Source organism: Vidua chalybeata, chromosome 14 (genome assembly GCF_026979565.1).
Source record: "Vidua chalybeata isolate OUT-0048 chromosome 14, bVidCha1 merged haplotype, whole genome shotgun sequence".
Lineage (NCBI taxonomy): Eukaryota > Metazoa > Chordata > Aves > Passeriformes > Viduidae > Vidua > Vidua chalybeata.
In genome coordinates, this window is record NC_071543.1 from 1,040,452 (window position 1) to 1,052,386 (window position 11,935).

At 54.3% G+C, this 11,935-nt stretch overlaps 3 protein-coding genes across 4 annotated transcripts; 1 reads left to right on the plus strand and 2 right to left on the minus strand.

Annotated features, from left to right (window-relative positions):
* Positions 1-18: 18 nt before the first annotated feature.
* On the minus strand, positions 19-5,644 carry TAF7L (TATA-box binding protein associated factor 7 like). Of its 2 annotated transcripts, XM_053955969.1 has the most exons (11): positions 5,485-5,638; positions 4,473-4,551; positions 4,174-4,307; positions 3,702-3,828; positions 3,450-3,508; positions 2,359-2,431; positions 1,842-1,958; positions 1,552-1,740; positions 1,337-1,449; positions 1,000-1,059; positions 19-440 (listed from the first exon to the last, which is right to left on the minus strand). In XM_053955969.1, exons 1-11 carry the CDS (start codon positions 5,548-5,550, stop codon positions 396-398), a joined length of 1,062 nt encoding a protein of 353 aa, XP_053811944.1. In that variant the 5' UTR covers positions 5,551-5,638; the 3' UTR covers positions 19-395. The 2 variants fall into 2 exon arrangements, with proteins under 2 accessions (XP_053811944.1, XP_053811943.1); XM_053955968.1 differs by having other exon boundaries at positions 1,337-1,740; positions 5,485-5,644.
* Positions 5,645-5,718: 74 nt separating this feature from the next.
* Positions 5,719-9,645, plus strand: LOC128795303 (magnesium transporter NIPA2-like). The gene is made up of 5 exons (XM_053955970.1): positions 5,719-5,840; positions 5,947-6,003; positions 7,041-7,131; positions 7,272-7,432; positions 8,363-9,645. The coding sequence occupies exons 1-5, from the start codon at positions 5,723-5,725 to the stop codon at positions 8,989-8,991; spliced, it is 1,056 nt and encodes a 351-aa protein (XP_053811945.1). The 5' UTR covers positions 5,719-5,722; the 3' UTR covers positions 8,992-9,645.
* An 867-nt stretch (positions 9,646-10,512) lies between these two features.
* Positions 10,513-11,916, minus strand: TIMM8A (translocase of inner mitochondrial membrane 8A). The gene is made up of 2 exons (XM_053955971.1): positions 11,720-11,916; positions 10,513-11,358 (listed from the first exon to the last, which is right to left on the minus strand). The coding sequence occupies exons 1-2, from the start codon at positions 11,840-11,842 to the stop codon at positions 11,197-11,199; spliced, it is 285 nt and encodes a 94-aa protein (XP_053811946.1). The 5' UTR covers positions 11,843-11,916; the 3' UTR covers positions 10,513-11,196.
* Positions 11,917-11,935: the final 19 nt, after the last annotated feature.

The window sequence follows — 11,935 nt, forward strand, 5'->3', positions numbered from 1 at the left end:
CACAAAGGAGCAGACCGGGGCAGAAAAGGAAACTTTATTGAGTTGGGTTTGCAGATATAAACATTCCTCAAACACAAGAACAAACTCTTACGAGGCCACAGGCCATCAAGCCCAAGACTCAGTAAGATGCAGAAACCAGCACCGTGCTGTCCTGGGGGGGCCAGTGCTGACTATTAACAGTAAATCTGTTGTTTTGGCTGCTCTCACAGGCAGAGTCCAATTCTTTAGCTCCACCAGCCAAACCCAGCGCAGTGGATGTGAAATCAGCTCTGGACATGGACCCTCTACCACTGCCCAGCAGCACATGTGGCAGAAGTGAGCAACTAAAGCAAAGACTTCAGCATGGCAGGTGATCACCACTTCCAGCTCTGCTCATGAAGACCCAGGCCCACTTCTCACTTCTCCATGAGGGACTCCAGCTGCTCCTGCAGGGATGCCATCTGGGAAGAAGGAGTGAGAGGTTGCAGTAAGGCACATCTGGGGCCCTGGGCAGCCCCAGCATTTTTGCGTTCTTGCACATCCTCTACCCACACCAGTGGCTGCTCTCCCTGTGTGTTTCCTGGAGCCGTGCTTGGGCTCCTCTGGGACAGAGCTGGCACTGCCCACAGGGATCTCAGAGTGGGAACCTCATGCCTTGGTACCACGCTGGAACAGAGCTGGCCAGGCAGGAAATCTGCCACAACCCTACAGCCACTGCCTTCCTCGTAAATGGCTGCTAGAAGGTTTGTGGTTTGTGTTTTACCCCAGGGAGCAATCCTGGCAGCCCTGGACTGCTGACTGGACGTGTTTTGGCTCCTCCAGAAGGAAGGCTGCAGTCAACCCTACTCCTTGTATCTCCTTCTGCCTTGGGAAGCTCCATGCAACTACAGGTACAACCCCACCTGACCTGTAACACGGGAGTTCACAGCAGCTGCTGTGGACTTGGGGAACTCTGTCAGGCCAAGCCTCGAGCAGTGTTGTGCCCCAGTACCTCCCACTCCACTCTGGGAGTTTCCTCACCTGCTGCTTCTCTCGCTCTTCTTGCTGCTTGAACTCATCCAGCACGGCCTGGAGTCGGGTCTGCAGACACAAACATGGAGACACAGGTACCAGCGTGCTCTCAGCAGAATGGGTGCTGCTACGACACGTCGAATGGTGCACTGACAACCACCCCCTTGTCTCCTCCAGTTTCACGGATTACTTTGCCTCCATGGGGAAATGCTGGAGTGTGTATGGCCACACCACAGCTATTTTTAACCCAGCAAGCAAAGGCTCCTGGCTACTCCAAATCAGCCTGCTGGACCTAATAGCCAGCCAGTGTTAAGCAGGTTTGAAGAGACCCCAGGAGAGCTCTCACCTTGAGGGCAAGGTTCTCCACTTTCATGATGAGATCTTCCTGGCGCTTCCTCCTGTCTTGAGTTTCCTGGAGTTTACTTTTCAGGTTGTCAATCTGTTTCTGGATGCCCATGGCTGGAAGAGAGAGTGAGCTTAGACCCAGAGCAGCAGCAGAGCTGGGAAGCACAGCCTGGCCTGTCATCCCAAGAATTCTGCCATGCTCTGCTGGCCACTCACCGATCTGGTTGGACCCCTCATTCTCCTGCTGCTGCCCATCAGACTCGTTCAGCTTGTCCTGCAGTTGTCTCTCCAAGTCTTCCTCAGTGTCCATGATGTTCAGGTCTTCATCGTCATGATGATCCCTCTCATCTTCATCCTCGCTGCTGCTGCTGATGTCATTAAATATCTCCCGCAGTTCATCGTGTTCTAGTTGGGGGCAAAAGAGTTAAAACACAGCTGATGATCTGCCAGTGCCCTTTGCCTGCCAGGGACCACATCTAGAAATGAAACAGCCTTCCTCACTGCACCTGAGGAGCCATGGCCTTGCTTATGCCCCGACATCCCTGGGGAGGAGATGTCCAGGCTGGTGAGTGAACCATGGTTGTCCACTTCTTTTGTTTCATCTTCAGCAATGACTTCCCAGCCTGACAGCGGGAACAGGTGAGTCAAGGGAAAAACAGGAACTTGGAAGATGCAGTTGTGATGGAAGAGGCTAAAAATGGCAGATCACTGCCACTCCAACCAGTCTGGCCTTTTACCTATGGATACTCAGGATGAAACACCCCAGAACCTCACTTCTGATGACTTCCCCTCTACTATTTCAGTTCCTTCTCAGTAGAACAGCACAGTCCACAAGAAAGGTCACCTTGAGGAAACAATAAACCTTGAACAAGGCAAAGAAAAGCTCCAAAACTTCAGTGCCTCTTGTGTGTTTATGTCCCAGTGTCCCACAGCCACGCAAAGCCCAGCTTGCTCCTTCCAGACCCCCCAGGTCACACACAGGTCCTGTCCTACTCTTGAGCTTTTTTCCCCCTAAAAGGATACGGACACTGACAGCCTCAGCATCGGTGCTCAGGAGACGCTTCACCTCTTTTTCCACATCAGGAGATTCGATATACTGGGCCAGAGAGGGGAAAGAGAACAGACACTGTTAAATGCCTTGTGCATGCTGCTGGTGCTGGCAAACTACAAGCCTCCAACTCTGGACAGAGCACTGTTTCAAGGCTTTCTTATCTTCTGCTTTCTGCTTAGAATTTGCTCATGTTTAACTGTGAAGTAATTTATGCACCCCCCCCCAAAAAACAATCCATCTTTTTTGTACCTTGGTAGGTTGACTGCTCTCACTTTTCTGCTTATACTATGTATTTTGTAAGACTTTCTGTGTCTGTGCAGAAAGTCCTTGAGGTGTTGACGGTCAGCTCAACTCAACTCAACTGAACTCAAATCCTTCCCATCCCACTCAAAAGAAGGCCTCCTTTTTCACTTTTAAGTTAGTCAGGAATTTTACTGCAGTGATATCAAATCTCTCCTGTGGGCTACAAGAATGTCTCAAGTAATTTGCTTCCCAAATGTCATGCAAAATCACACTCAACCCTGTTCTCAGAAACTGCAAAGGAGAGAAGAACAAGTCTTCCCAGCCTCAGGGTACTGCATCTCCCCAGCACCTTGCCTGGCTTGTGCATATGCACAGAGACAGTCTCTGAGCTCCATCTGTTGTCACTCCCCCGGCTGAAGTGACAGTGGTACTATTTGGGGAAGGGAATGGGCCATGCATAAAGAGAAGATTTAAGCTGTGAAAGCAGGAATGAGTGAAGCCTCATTTCCATGTGAGTCTTTCTTCCTTTCTTCTCTATGAGCAGGAAGAGATGTGGCGTGGCACTGCAGCCACAGGAACGAGGTCCAGCAGTACTCTGCATAGAGGACTTTCCCCTCAGGAGCACCTTGGAAAATACAGAGGGAGCACCTAAAGAAGTGTTTAAATCTACTATCCTACCCTCACCCTCATCTCAGGCAAGGGAAAGTGAACAAATGCTAGAAAACACATGGCTTCTGGACCAATCACAGTTACAGCTCTAATGTCTCTGTCCTCCTAGCCCTTGGGTATTTCATCTGCATCTGGGTGAGAAGAAACTCACCTTCTTCTTAGCTGTCTTCCGGAATCGCCGCTTCCGTACATTTTTCAGGGGAAGAGTGACTGTGACAGAGGAAACAGGTTTCAGGCAGATGGCCCGGTGAGAGAAGCACGTGTCAGAAGGGAGAAGATCCCTTCTGCAACAGGGAGAGAGCCGTGGAGAGGAGCAGCAGCACCGCCAGTACCTGGCAGCTGTGAGCACCTGGCTCGGATGCGGGGTACTGGGGTGGAGGGGCTTGGCACAGCCTCTACTCACTGCCATGGTTCCATATGAATTTCTTCTCTCTGTCCTTGTCCTTCTTCTTGTTTGCCTTGGGGTCAGTGGTCGCTGTTTGCTCTTCCAAAGGCGGGTAGAGATCACCATCCACAGTGCAAACAAGCATCTGGAATCCCCACATGAACACAAGGATGTGAAGGAACAGTGACTGCCCACTGCACGTTGTCAGCCAAAGGGATTCGGGGGCATGGGGTCTGGGAAACACAGCTGCACCCCCAGCTCAGCTGGACACAGCAGCAGTTAAGCTGTCACAAGGACAGTCACATTTCTCACTTCAGGACTGAGGTTTCTGAAGACCAAGTGGAATGGGGAATTTTAAGCTGCTAATACTGTGAGATACAGAAATTGGGTATGTTATCATGGGTGTCCAGTTGCCAAAGCGTACAGGGGTTTTCCTGGAGGGGGGGCAATGACTTAAGCTGTTGGTGGAGGCAAGAAGGACAGCTCATACCTGGCAAATATCTGCTGTCTTGTAGAAGGTTTTCTTGTCAATGGTTTTTAAGCTCTCAATGATGCAGGGCAGATCCACCAGCTTGGCTGCCAGTGGCACCCGGTCCACACGGACAATCCCATGGCGCCCGTCCGCTGGGGAGAACCAGGGGACAGGTCAGTGCTGTGGCTCAACAGCCACCCCAGGAAATACAGCCCTGGGCAGCAGAAACTTCACAGGACAACAGATGCAAGTGGCACAGCTTCAGCTGTGGATGGGCAGAGGTGCCCCGAGCAGATGCCCTGGTCCTGCTCACTCACCGTGCAGCTCAATGGTGAGCCTGTCCTTCAGGTTGACGTTCCCAGACTGGACTGCTCGCCGCACAGTTGAGGCATATTCCTGAGAAGGGAATTCTTCAGGAGCCGGTATACTTCCCCCAGGAATTACCAAAGGCTTCTGCCCAACCCACCCAGCTTTAAACACACCACATCCACATGCCGGACAGCAACCGCAAGACCCACGGTGAACTGCACCCTCCTCCCAACACCACGTTAACGTGGCTCTGCTGTTCCCAGGGCTCTCCATACCCCCTGGACACCACAGCTGTGACAGTGGTGTGAGGTCCCTGACAGAGACACCTGCCAGAGCTCCACAGCACTGTGGGCAGTTAGAGCTCCCCTCACCAAGCCCTTGTGGCCCCAGCAGGGCACAGTCTCACAGAATCCCAGCATAACTGGGACTGGAAGAAGAGATCATCCAGTCGAACCCCCCGTCAAGGCAGGGTCACCTGAAGCAGGTGATACACGTACACATCCGGGTGGGTTTGGGATGTCTCCAGAGAGGGAGATTCCACGGCCTCCCTGGGCACTGTTCAGTGGGCTGTTTCAGTGCTCTGCCACTCTCAATGGAAAGTTCTTCCTCACGGTGAGGTGGAACTTGTGCTTTAGTTTATCTGGTGCCCTGTCGCTGGGCACCAGAAAAAGAGTCTCAGCTTTACACACACAACAAACAGCGATAAGAGCACTTATAGCCACTGCAACTAAAGAGCCAGTACTTGTTAAACCCTTCTAGAAAGGTCCTCCCAAACCCTCTAGGTTGTCTCTAAGCCTCCTGCTCTGAGTGGCAGGAGCACCTCTCTAGGGAAGGCCGTGGAGAAGCCGTTCAAAAGGATGGGAACGGGCTACCCAGGCCCCAGAGCACCCAACCTGCTCCCACATGCCAGACCCGCAGCTTCCCCACTGCCCTGCTAACGCCTGCGGCAGCCGGTGCTGGCCGGCCGGCCGGGCTGAGCTCGGTGTGGCTCGGAGGGGCCGCGACGGAGCGAGCCCTTACCGGGGGCAGCCGCAGCACGAACTGGCTCTCGAGCTCGTGCGGAGCATCGTCCTTGCCCTTGCTCATCCCGCCTCCTCCGGCTCCGCCGCAAACACGCCGTCAGCCTGGGGAAGGCTCCTGCACGGAGAGCCCGGCCCAGCGCCGGCCCCGGCCGCCCCGCGGAAGCCGAGCCCGGCGCGCCGCCCCTTCCGCTCCCGGCCCGTTCCGGCCCCGTAACGCCGCGCGGGTGCCGGTGGCCATGGGGACCGGGTTCGGCGCGGGGCTGGGGCTGGCCCTGGCCTCCAGCGCCTTCATCGGTGGCAGCTTCGTCCTGAAGAAGAAGGGGCTGCTCCGGCTGTGCGGCCGCGCCAGGGCAGGTACGGCCGCTCCCGGGGCGCTGCTCCCGCTGGGTCCCCCGAGGGTCGTGACGAGAATTTTGTTCGGCTTCATCTGAGGTTTCTCGTTTGTTTCCTCGGCGCTCAGGGCAAGGAGGGCACGCGTACCTGCGAGAGTGGCTTTGGTGGGCAGGGCTGCTGTGCAGTAAGTACCGCGCTCAGACTGCGGCGAGGCGCGCTTACCATGGGATCACGGAATGGTTTGGGTTGGTGGGGACCTTAAAGATCATCTCGTTCCAACCCCCCCCGTAGGAACACTCACTGTCCCGGGTTGCTCCAAGCTCCAATGTCTAACCTGGCCTTGAACACTTCCCGGGACGGGGCAGCCACATCTTCTCTGGGCACCCTGTGCCGGGGCCTCACCAATCTCACAGGGAATAATTTCTTCCTGGTATCTTATCTAAACCTACTCTCGCTCAGTTTCAACCCATTCCCCCTTGTGCTGTCACTACACGCCCTTGTAAAAAGTCTCCCTCTCCCCCTTTCTTGTAGGCTCCCTTTGCATACTGGAGAGCCACAATTAGGTCATTCCAGAGCCTTCCCTTTTAGGAGTGTGGTTGTGGTTGTTTCCAGTCACTTTCACGTTTTGTTACTACCACTTTCGTTTGACTGCTTGAGTTTTATCCAAGTTTCTGATTATGATGTTGATCTCGTTGTAATTAAACTATTCTAAAGTCTCATGCACTACCAGGCTTCTCTGCTAAGCAGGAGCTGAGGAGCTGGTTTAGCTGGCTTGGGTTTAGTGCTTCTGAAGTGGCCTGCCCTGAGGATGTAGGGATAATGGCACATCCAGCACTGTGTACAGCAACTTCAGCAGCTTTACACTTTTCAATGTTAAGAACCAACTCTTAACTGATTTACAGCTTTAAAAAGCTGTAAAAGCTGTTCCAGGAAAAGGACAGATGCCTTTCAGCTTTGTGGAAATTATGGAAATACTTTCCTGTGGTTGCTGCTCACTGTAGAGGCACATGTGACTAAGGATCACTGTGCATAACACTGAGCCTTCTCTTCCCAAGAGAACCTGTGTGGGCCTTCTGCTTCTTCTGGCTGGTGCTGTTCTTCCCTGGTTACTCAACATACAACAGCATGCTCAGGAGGAAGCTGAGGCTTTTCTGACTACACTCAAACTTGTGTTACGGTGAATTGCTCCCGCTTTGATGCTCACAGGAGTTTCTCTTGCAGTGGGAGTTGGAGAAGCTGCAAATTTCGCCGCCTATGCCTTTGCCCCTGCAACACTGGTAACTCCACTGGGTGCTCTGAGTGTCCTTGTTAGGTAAGCAGCCTCAGAAACAGCCTCCCTTCACCTACCAGCCCTTAGTGATGAAAGCAGTTGCTCTGCTCTCTTTCCTCAGGTATCCATTTCTTGTCCTAATTGGTTTTGGAGTTTTTTTTTTTTTTTTTTTTCTTTTTCAGTGCCGTTCTGTCTTCCATCTTCCTGAATGAGCAGCTGAATGTTCACGGGAAGATTGGCTGCATGCTGAGTATCCTGGGCTCCACTGTGATGGTGATCCATGCTCCACAGGAAGAAGAGGTTTCCAGCCTGGAGTCAATGGCAGAGAAGCTGAAAGATCCAGGTACTAAAATAAAAGGATTCCTGTTGACTTCAGGCCAATGACAGGTGGGATACAACTTGGATAGATTGGAAAGGACTGAACTAAATGGTAATTGAGCTGTTTCTTGTTCTGCACACCCCACTGGAATCATTAAGTTACCAAGTGGGCTGGTATTTTACTGCCTGTGAGGTATAGATGCAAAAAGGAGGAGCAGGGAAATGAGGTGCAGCTGTCAGCAGAAGTGATTGCCCTTTGGCAGTGCCAGGAACTGCAGAGGGAATTCCTGTACATGAGGGTGGTAGTGGTGTGGCTGAGAAAAGACAGAGGAGGAAATTCAGGCGGAAGAACTCAAGGCAAGAGAATTCAAGGACTTGTGCCCAAGATCAGGTAGTCCTGGTGTTTATGTTAGAGGAGGAACCAAGTCACAAGGATATGATGTAGGCAATAGCACAAATGGCAGAATAAGCCAAAAGAGATGGAGGAAGGCAGCATAAGGAAAAGAGCAAAGCAGAGTAACAAGTAGATGTTGCTGCTCATTAGGGGGAGCACTGCCAGGGCATTCCCGTGGTGTGGCATTTTCCTTTTTATCTCACTAGTCTGCAGCATTCAGCCACGGCTTCCCAAGCCTTCTGTCACCTTCCTGGGCCTCCTGCTGCACTGCAAAAGCCCCCCAGCTCTGTTAGTGCTGTGGAGCCTGGCAGTGCCCCTGCCACTCCTAGCAGACTGTGTCTCCAACAGCCTGACTTGTGATCACACTGTAATGAGCTGTTGTTGCCTCTGCAGCTTTGCTCAGGCTTTCCAACCCTGCTCCCTTCAGATGGAGGCCAGAAAGGCTGATGGGGCAGTTACCTGCCTGTCCTCCATCTCTACTTGCTGTTCAGTCATATCTGTCACTGCTGCTGCTGATCTGATCTGATCTGATGGGAGTTCTTGAATTCTTATTTCCCCAAGGATTCATTGTATTTGCTGTGTGTGTCCTGGTGAGCTCCCTTCTGCTCATCTTTGTGGCTGGACCCCGCTATGGACAGAGCAATGTCCTGGTTTATGTTTTGGTCTGCTCTGCCATTGGCTCCCTGTCCGTATCCTGCGTCAAAGGCCTGGGGATTGCCCTGAAAGAATTGTTCTCTGGGAAGCCAGTCCTGAAGGAACCCCTGGGCTGGGTGCTCCTGGTGTGCCTGGTGATCTGCATCAGCATCCAGATCAACTATCTGAACAAAGCCCTGGACATTTTCAACACCTCCGTGGTCACACCCATTTACTATGTGCTGTTCACCACAGCAGTCATGACGTGCTCGGCCATCCTCTTCAAGGAGTGGCAGCACATGGTGCTGGACAACATCATCGGCTCCATCAGCGGCTTCCTCACCATCGTGTCCGGCATCTTCCTCCTGCACGCCTTCAGGGACATGCCCTTCACCCCCAGCCTCCTGCCCCTCTTCCTGCAGCCAGGCAGGGCAGACCCACACCTGCCCTGGAGCAGTGCAGACAGACACCAGTCCTGTCAGCACCAGCCTCTGCTGCCCTCGGAGGACAAGGGCTCTCAGAGTGCAGAGGAAGAGGAGGAGGAGGAGGAGAAGTGAAAGCAGGTGAGGAAGCATCTGAACTGCTGGCTTCCTGCTCCCGCTGCCAAATGCTGCTGCAGGAGCTGTGAGTTACCCTCTGCCTGCCCCAGCACCACCACGCTGACGGGAGGCTGACAGAGCAGCAGCCTCCTGTGGCTACAGACAGGAGCCCTGGGAGCTGCCCAGTTCCTGGCAACTGTGTTTCTTCACTCCTATTTTCCGTGAAGAATTAATCTGCCCTTGTCAGGACTCGGACCTCGGCTGTGCAGAGAGAGGCCTGCAGCACTAACACAGTGCTAACCATGACTCCGTGGCAGGTCACACATCTGGGGAGGCTCACACTGTTTTTTAAACCCAGAATTAACAGTTACAGAATGATCTAACGTGGTGCCAAGGTTGCGCAGAGAGAAGACGGATGTCTGGCTTTAAAGGTGACACTCAGAGAGTATTAATGCAAAAATTCCTCTGCCAAGTACTCGGTTTTGATTACTCTGCTAGAATTTATTGACAGATTCACATCCAAAAGCAGAATACAGCCCAAACTGGGAAACTTCAGTGGTGCTGCCACACGCTGCTGTGGCTCTTACAGAGGGACCAACCTCTTTGTGCAACGTCTGCTGTGCAGGTTGATGAAGCTTCCTGTATTCTATTAAAAACTGATCTGTTCAGTTACCGAGTGGTGAGTGATACGTTTATACCAAGGGCTGGGTGAACACTGGAAGGCAAGGAGGATCACAGGGGTAGGAAGAACTCTTGAGTGCTCCAGAGAAACTCAGGATAGGAAAGGGAATCACCTACTCTTGGAACCTTAGCTATTGAGGTAAGTTTCTGACAGATAACCAGACAGCTGTGACCTCAGTGACACGGGTTTATACATCTGCATAGCTGCTGAACACATCCTGAGTTTGTTCCCAGGAGGGCTGCTGGCTACAAGCCACCCACGCTGGGAGCTCACACGCTCTGTCCAGCAGCCCCTGCAGTGGGTTGCGTGCAGAGCTGCTGTACCAGGCTCCCGTGTAGAGCTCCAGACCACTGTCAGGGTCACTCCAGGCTTCCCAGAGCCCTGCAGCATAGGAGCACTGCTGAAATGCTGCTGCCTTCCCAAAGAGCTGATCAGTGGTTGGTTGTTTTTCCAGTTTGAAGCTCCTCTTTGTGTCCTGGGGGCGGAGGTCCAGAAGACACACCCACAGGCCTCCTGCCAGTGACCTCCACACGTGCAGGTGCACGAGGTTATAAAGCAGCTGGTTAGTTATTCCCTATATTTAGTCTCTCTACTCTCCAGGACAGCAAGAGCTGCTAAACTTTTGGGGAAGAAGAGGAAAAGCCACAGCCTCTCCCAGAAATAAGTTTGATTCACGAGACCAAATTAATTGAGCAACAAATCAGAATTCAGAAAAGGCCTTCTAGCCAGAAGACAGTTATGCCTCCTTCCTACTAATTTTGCCATAAATAGGATCACTGGGAAGGAGGGGGAGTGACAAGAAGGCCAGGTTTTCCATTCTCAGTAGCGATATATCTAAAAAAAAGGAGAATCTCATATTAAAAATTGACCCAGTTAATATTTATTACATTTACCCAGGGAAAGCAGTTAATGGAGCAAGTCAGCATCGACAGAGTTGTGCTGCAGTGTGAAAATTGGTCACTTGGCCATACGAACGATTTACCTATGGAAACCTGGAATATTTTCCAGCAGTGGCACTGCCTGGGATGATCACTGTTCCCAACACGCTCTTCTTACTCAGGTGCCTGTCCCAGCCTGCGCAGTGACGGTGCCCGGGGCAGGTGAGGACGTGCCCAGGAGGGCTGGATTGTGCAGCACTGTTTAAGGCAGCGACCGCGGGCTGGCCTCACCCCGAGCCGAGCTGCCCATCAGCGCTGGGAGCATCCGTGAAACGAGCATCAGCACCCCTCTGCTCAGCCGAGGGGAGCACATTCCCAATGCTCCCTGCACGTGCCGAGGGGGCACATTCCAAACGCTCCCTGCATGGCACCAGGGTCCCGGAACAAAGGTGGCCGCTGGCCCGCAGGGCCAGGAGCAGCACATCACCCCGACGTGGAGCGTCCTTGTGTCTGTTGTGGGCTCTCATCTGGCTGCGACTTCCCCGAGACTGGCATTTAATCAAATCCTAACCCCCCCCCCGAGCTGATCCTGGCTCCCTGGGGCAGCAGAGGGACCAGGAGCGGGCGTGGGGGAGGGCCTGGCCTGGCGGGGCTGGGTCCGGCTCAGTCGGAAAGGCTCTCCGAGAAGGCCGACTTGGACTTCTGCGTCTGCTCCAGCCGGTTCAGGATGAACTGGCTGGTGTCGATGAAGCGCTCCACGCAGTTCACAAAGCACGTCTCGGCCCGGCTGTCCAGCTTGGGGCCCGGCTTGTCCATGCACTTCTCCTGCACACAGCGGGGTCCCGTTGGTCCCGGGGGCACCGCAGCCCGCCCAGCCCCGGGGCCGTGCCTCTGGGCATCTCCAGCCCTCGGACACGCTCCCGCCACCTCGGGATCTCGAGCCTCTCGGGAGCCTCACCCCCTCCCCACGCGTGGCTCTGCCCGCCCCGCCGTTCCCGGAGAGCCGCCCCCTCCCGCTCTGTGCTCACCGGAGCTGGGGCTGCTCCCATGGCGGCTCCATTTTGTCCCCATCCTCCTCCTCCTCCTCCCCCCCCCGGGGACAAAGGTCTGCGCGGCCTCCCAGCCCGCCTTGCCCCACCACCGCCACCGGGTCACCGGAGCCGGCGGCCCTGCCCGCCGCCCGTACCCAGCAGAGCTCGGTCATCTGGTGCACCAGCTGCTGGAAGCGCTGCTTCTGCGTCTCCACCTCGATGAAGCGCTGGAGCTGGGGGTCGGCCCCGCCCAGCCCGGCGGCGGACGGCGGGTCCATGGCGCTCCCGGTGTCCCCCCCCCGGCGCGGTCCCTCCCGGTGCCGCCGCGCCGCGACCTTCACGTGCCGCCGGTGCCGCGCCCGCCCCTTCCG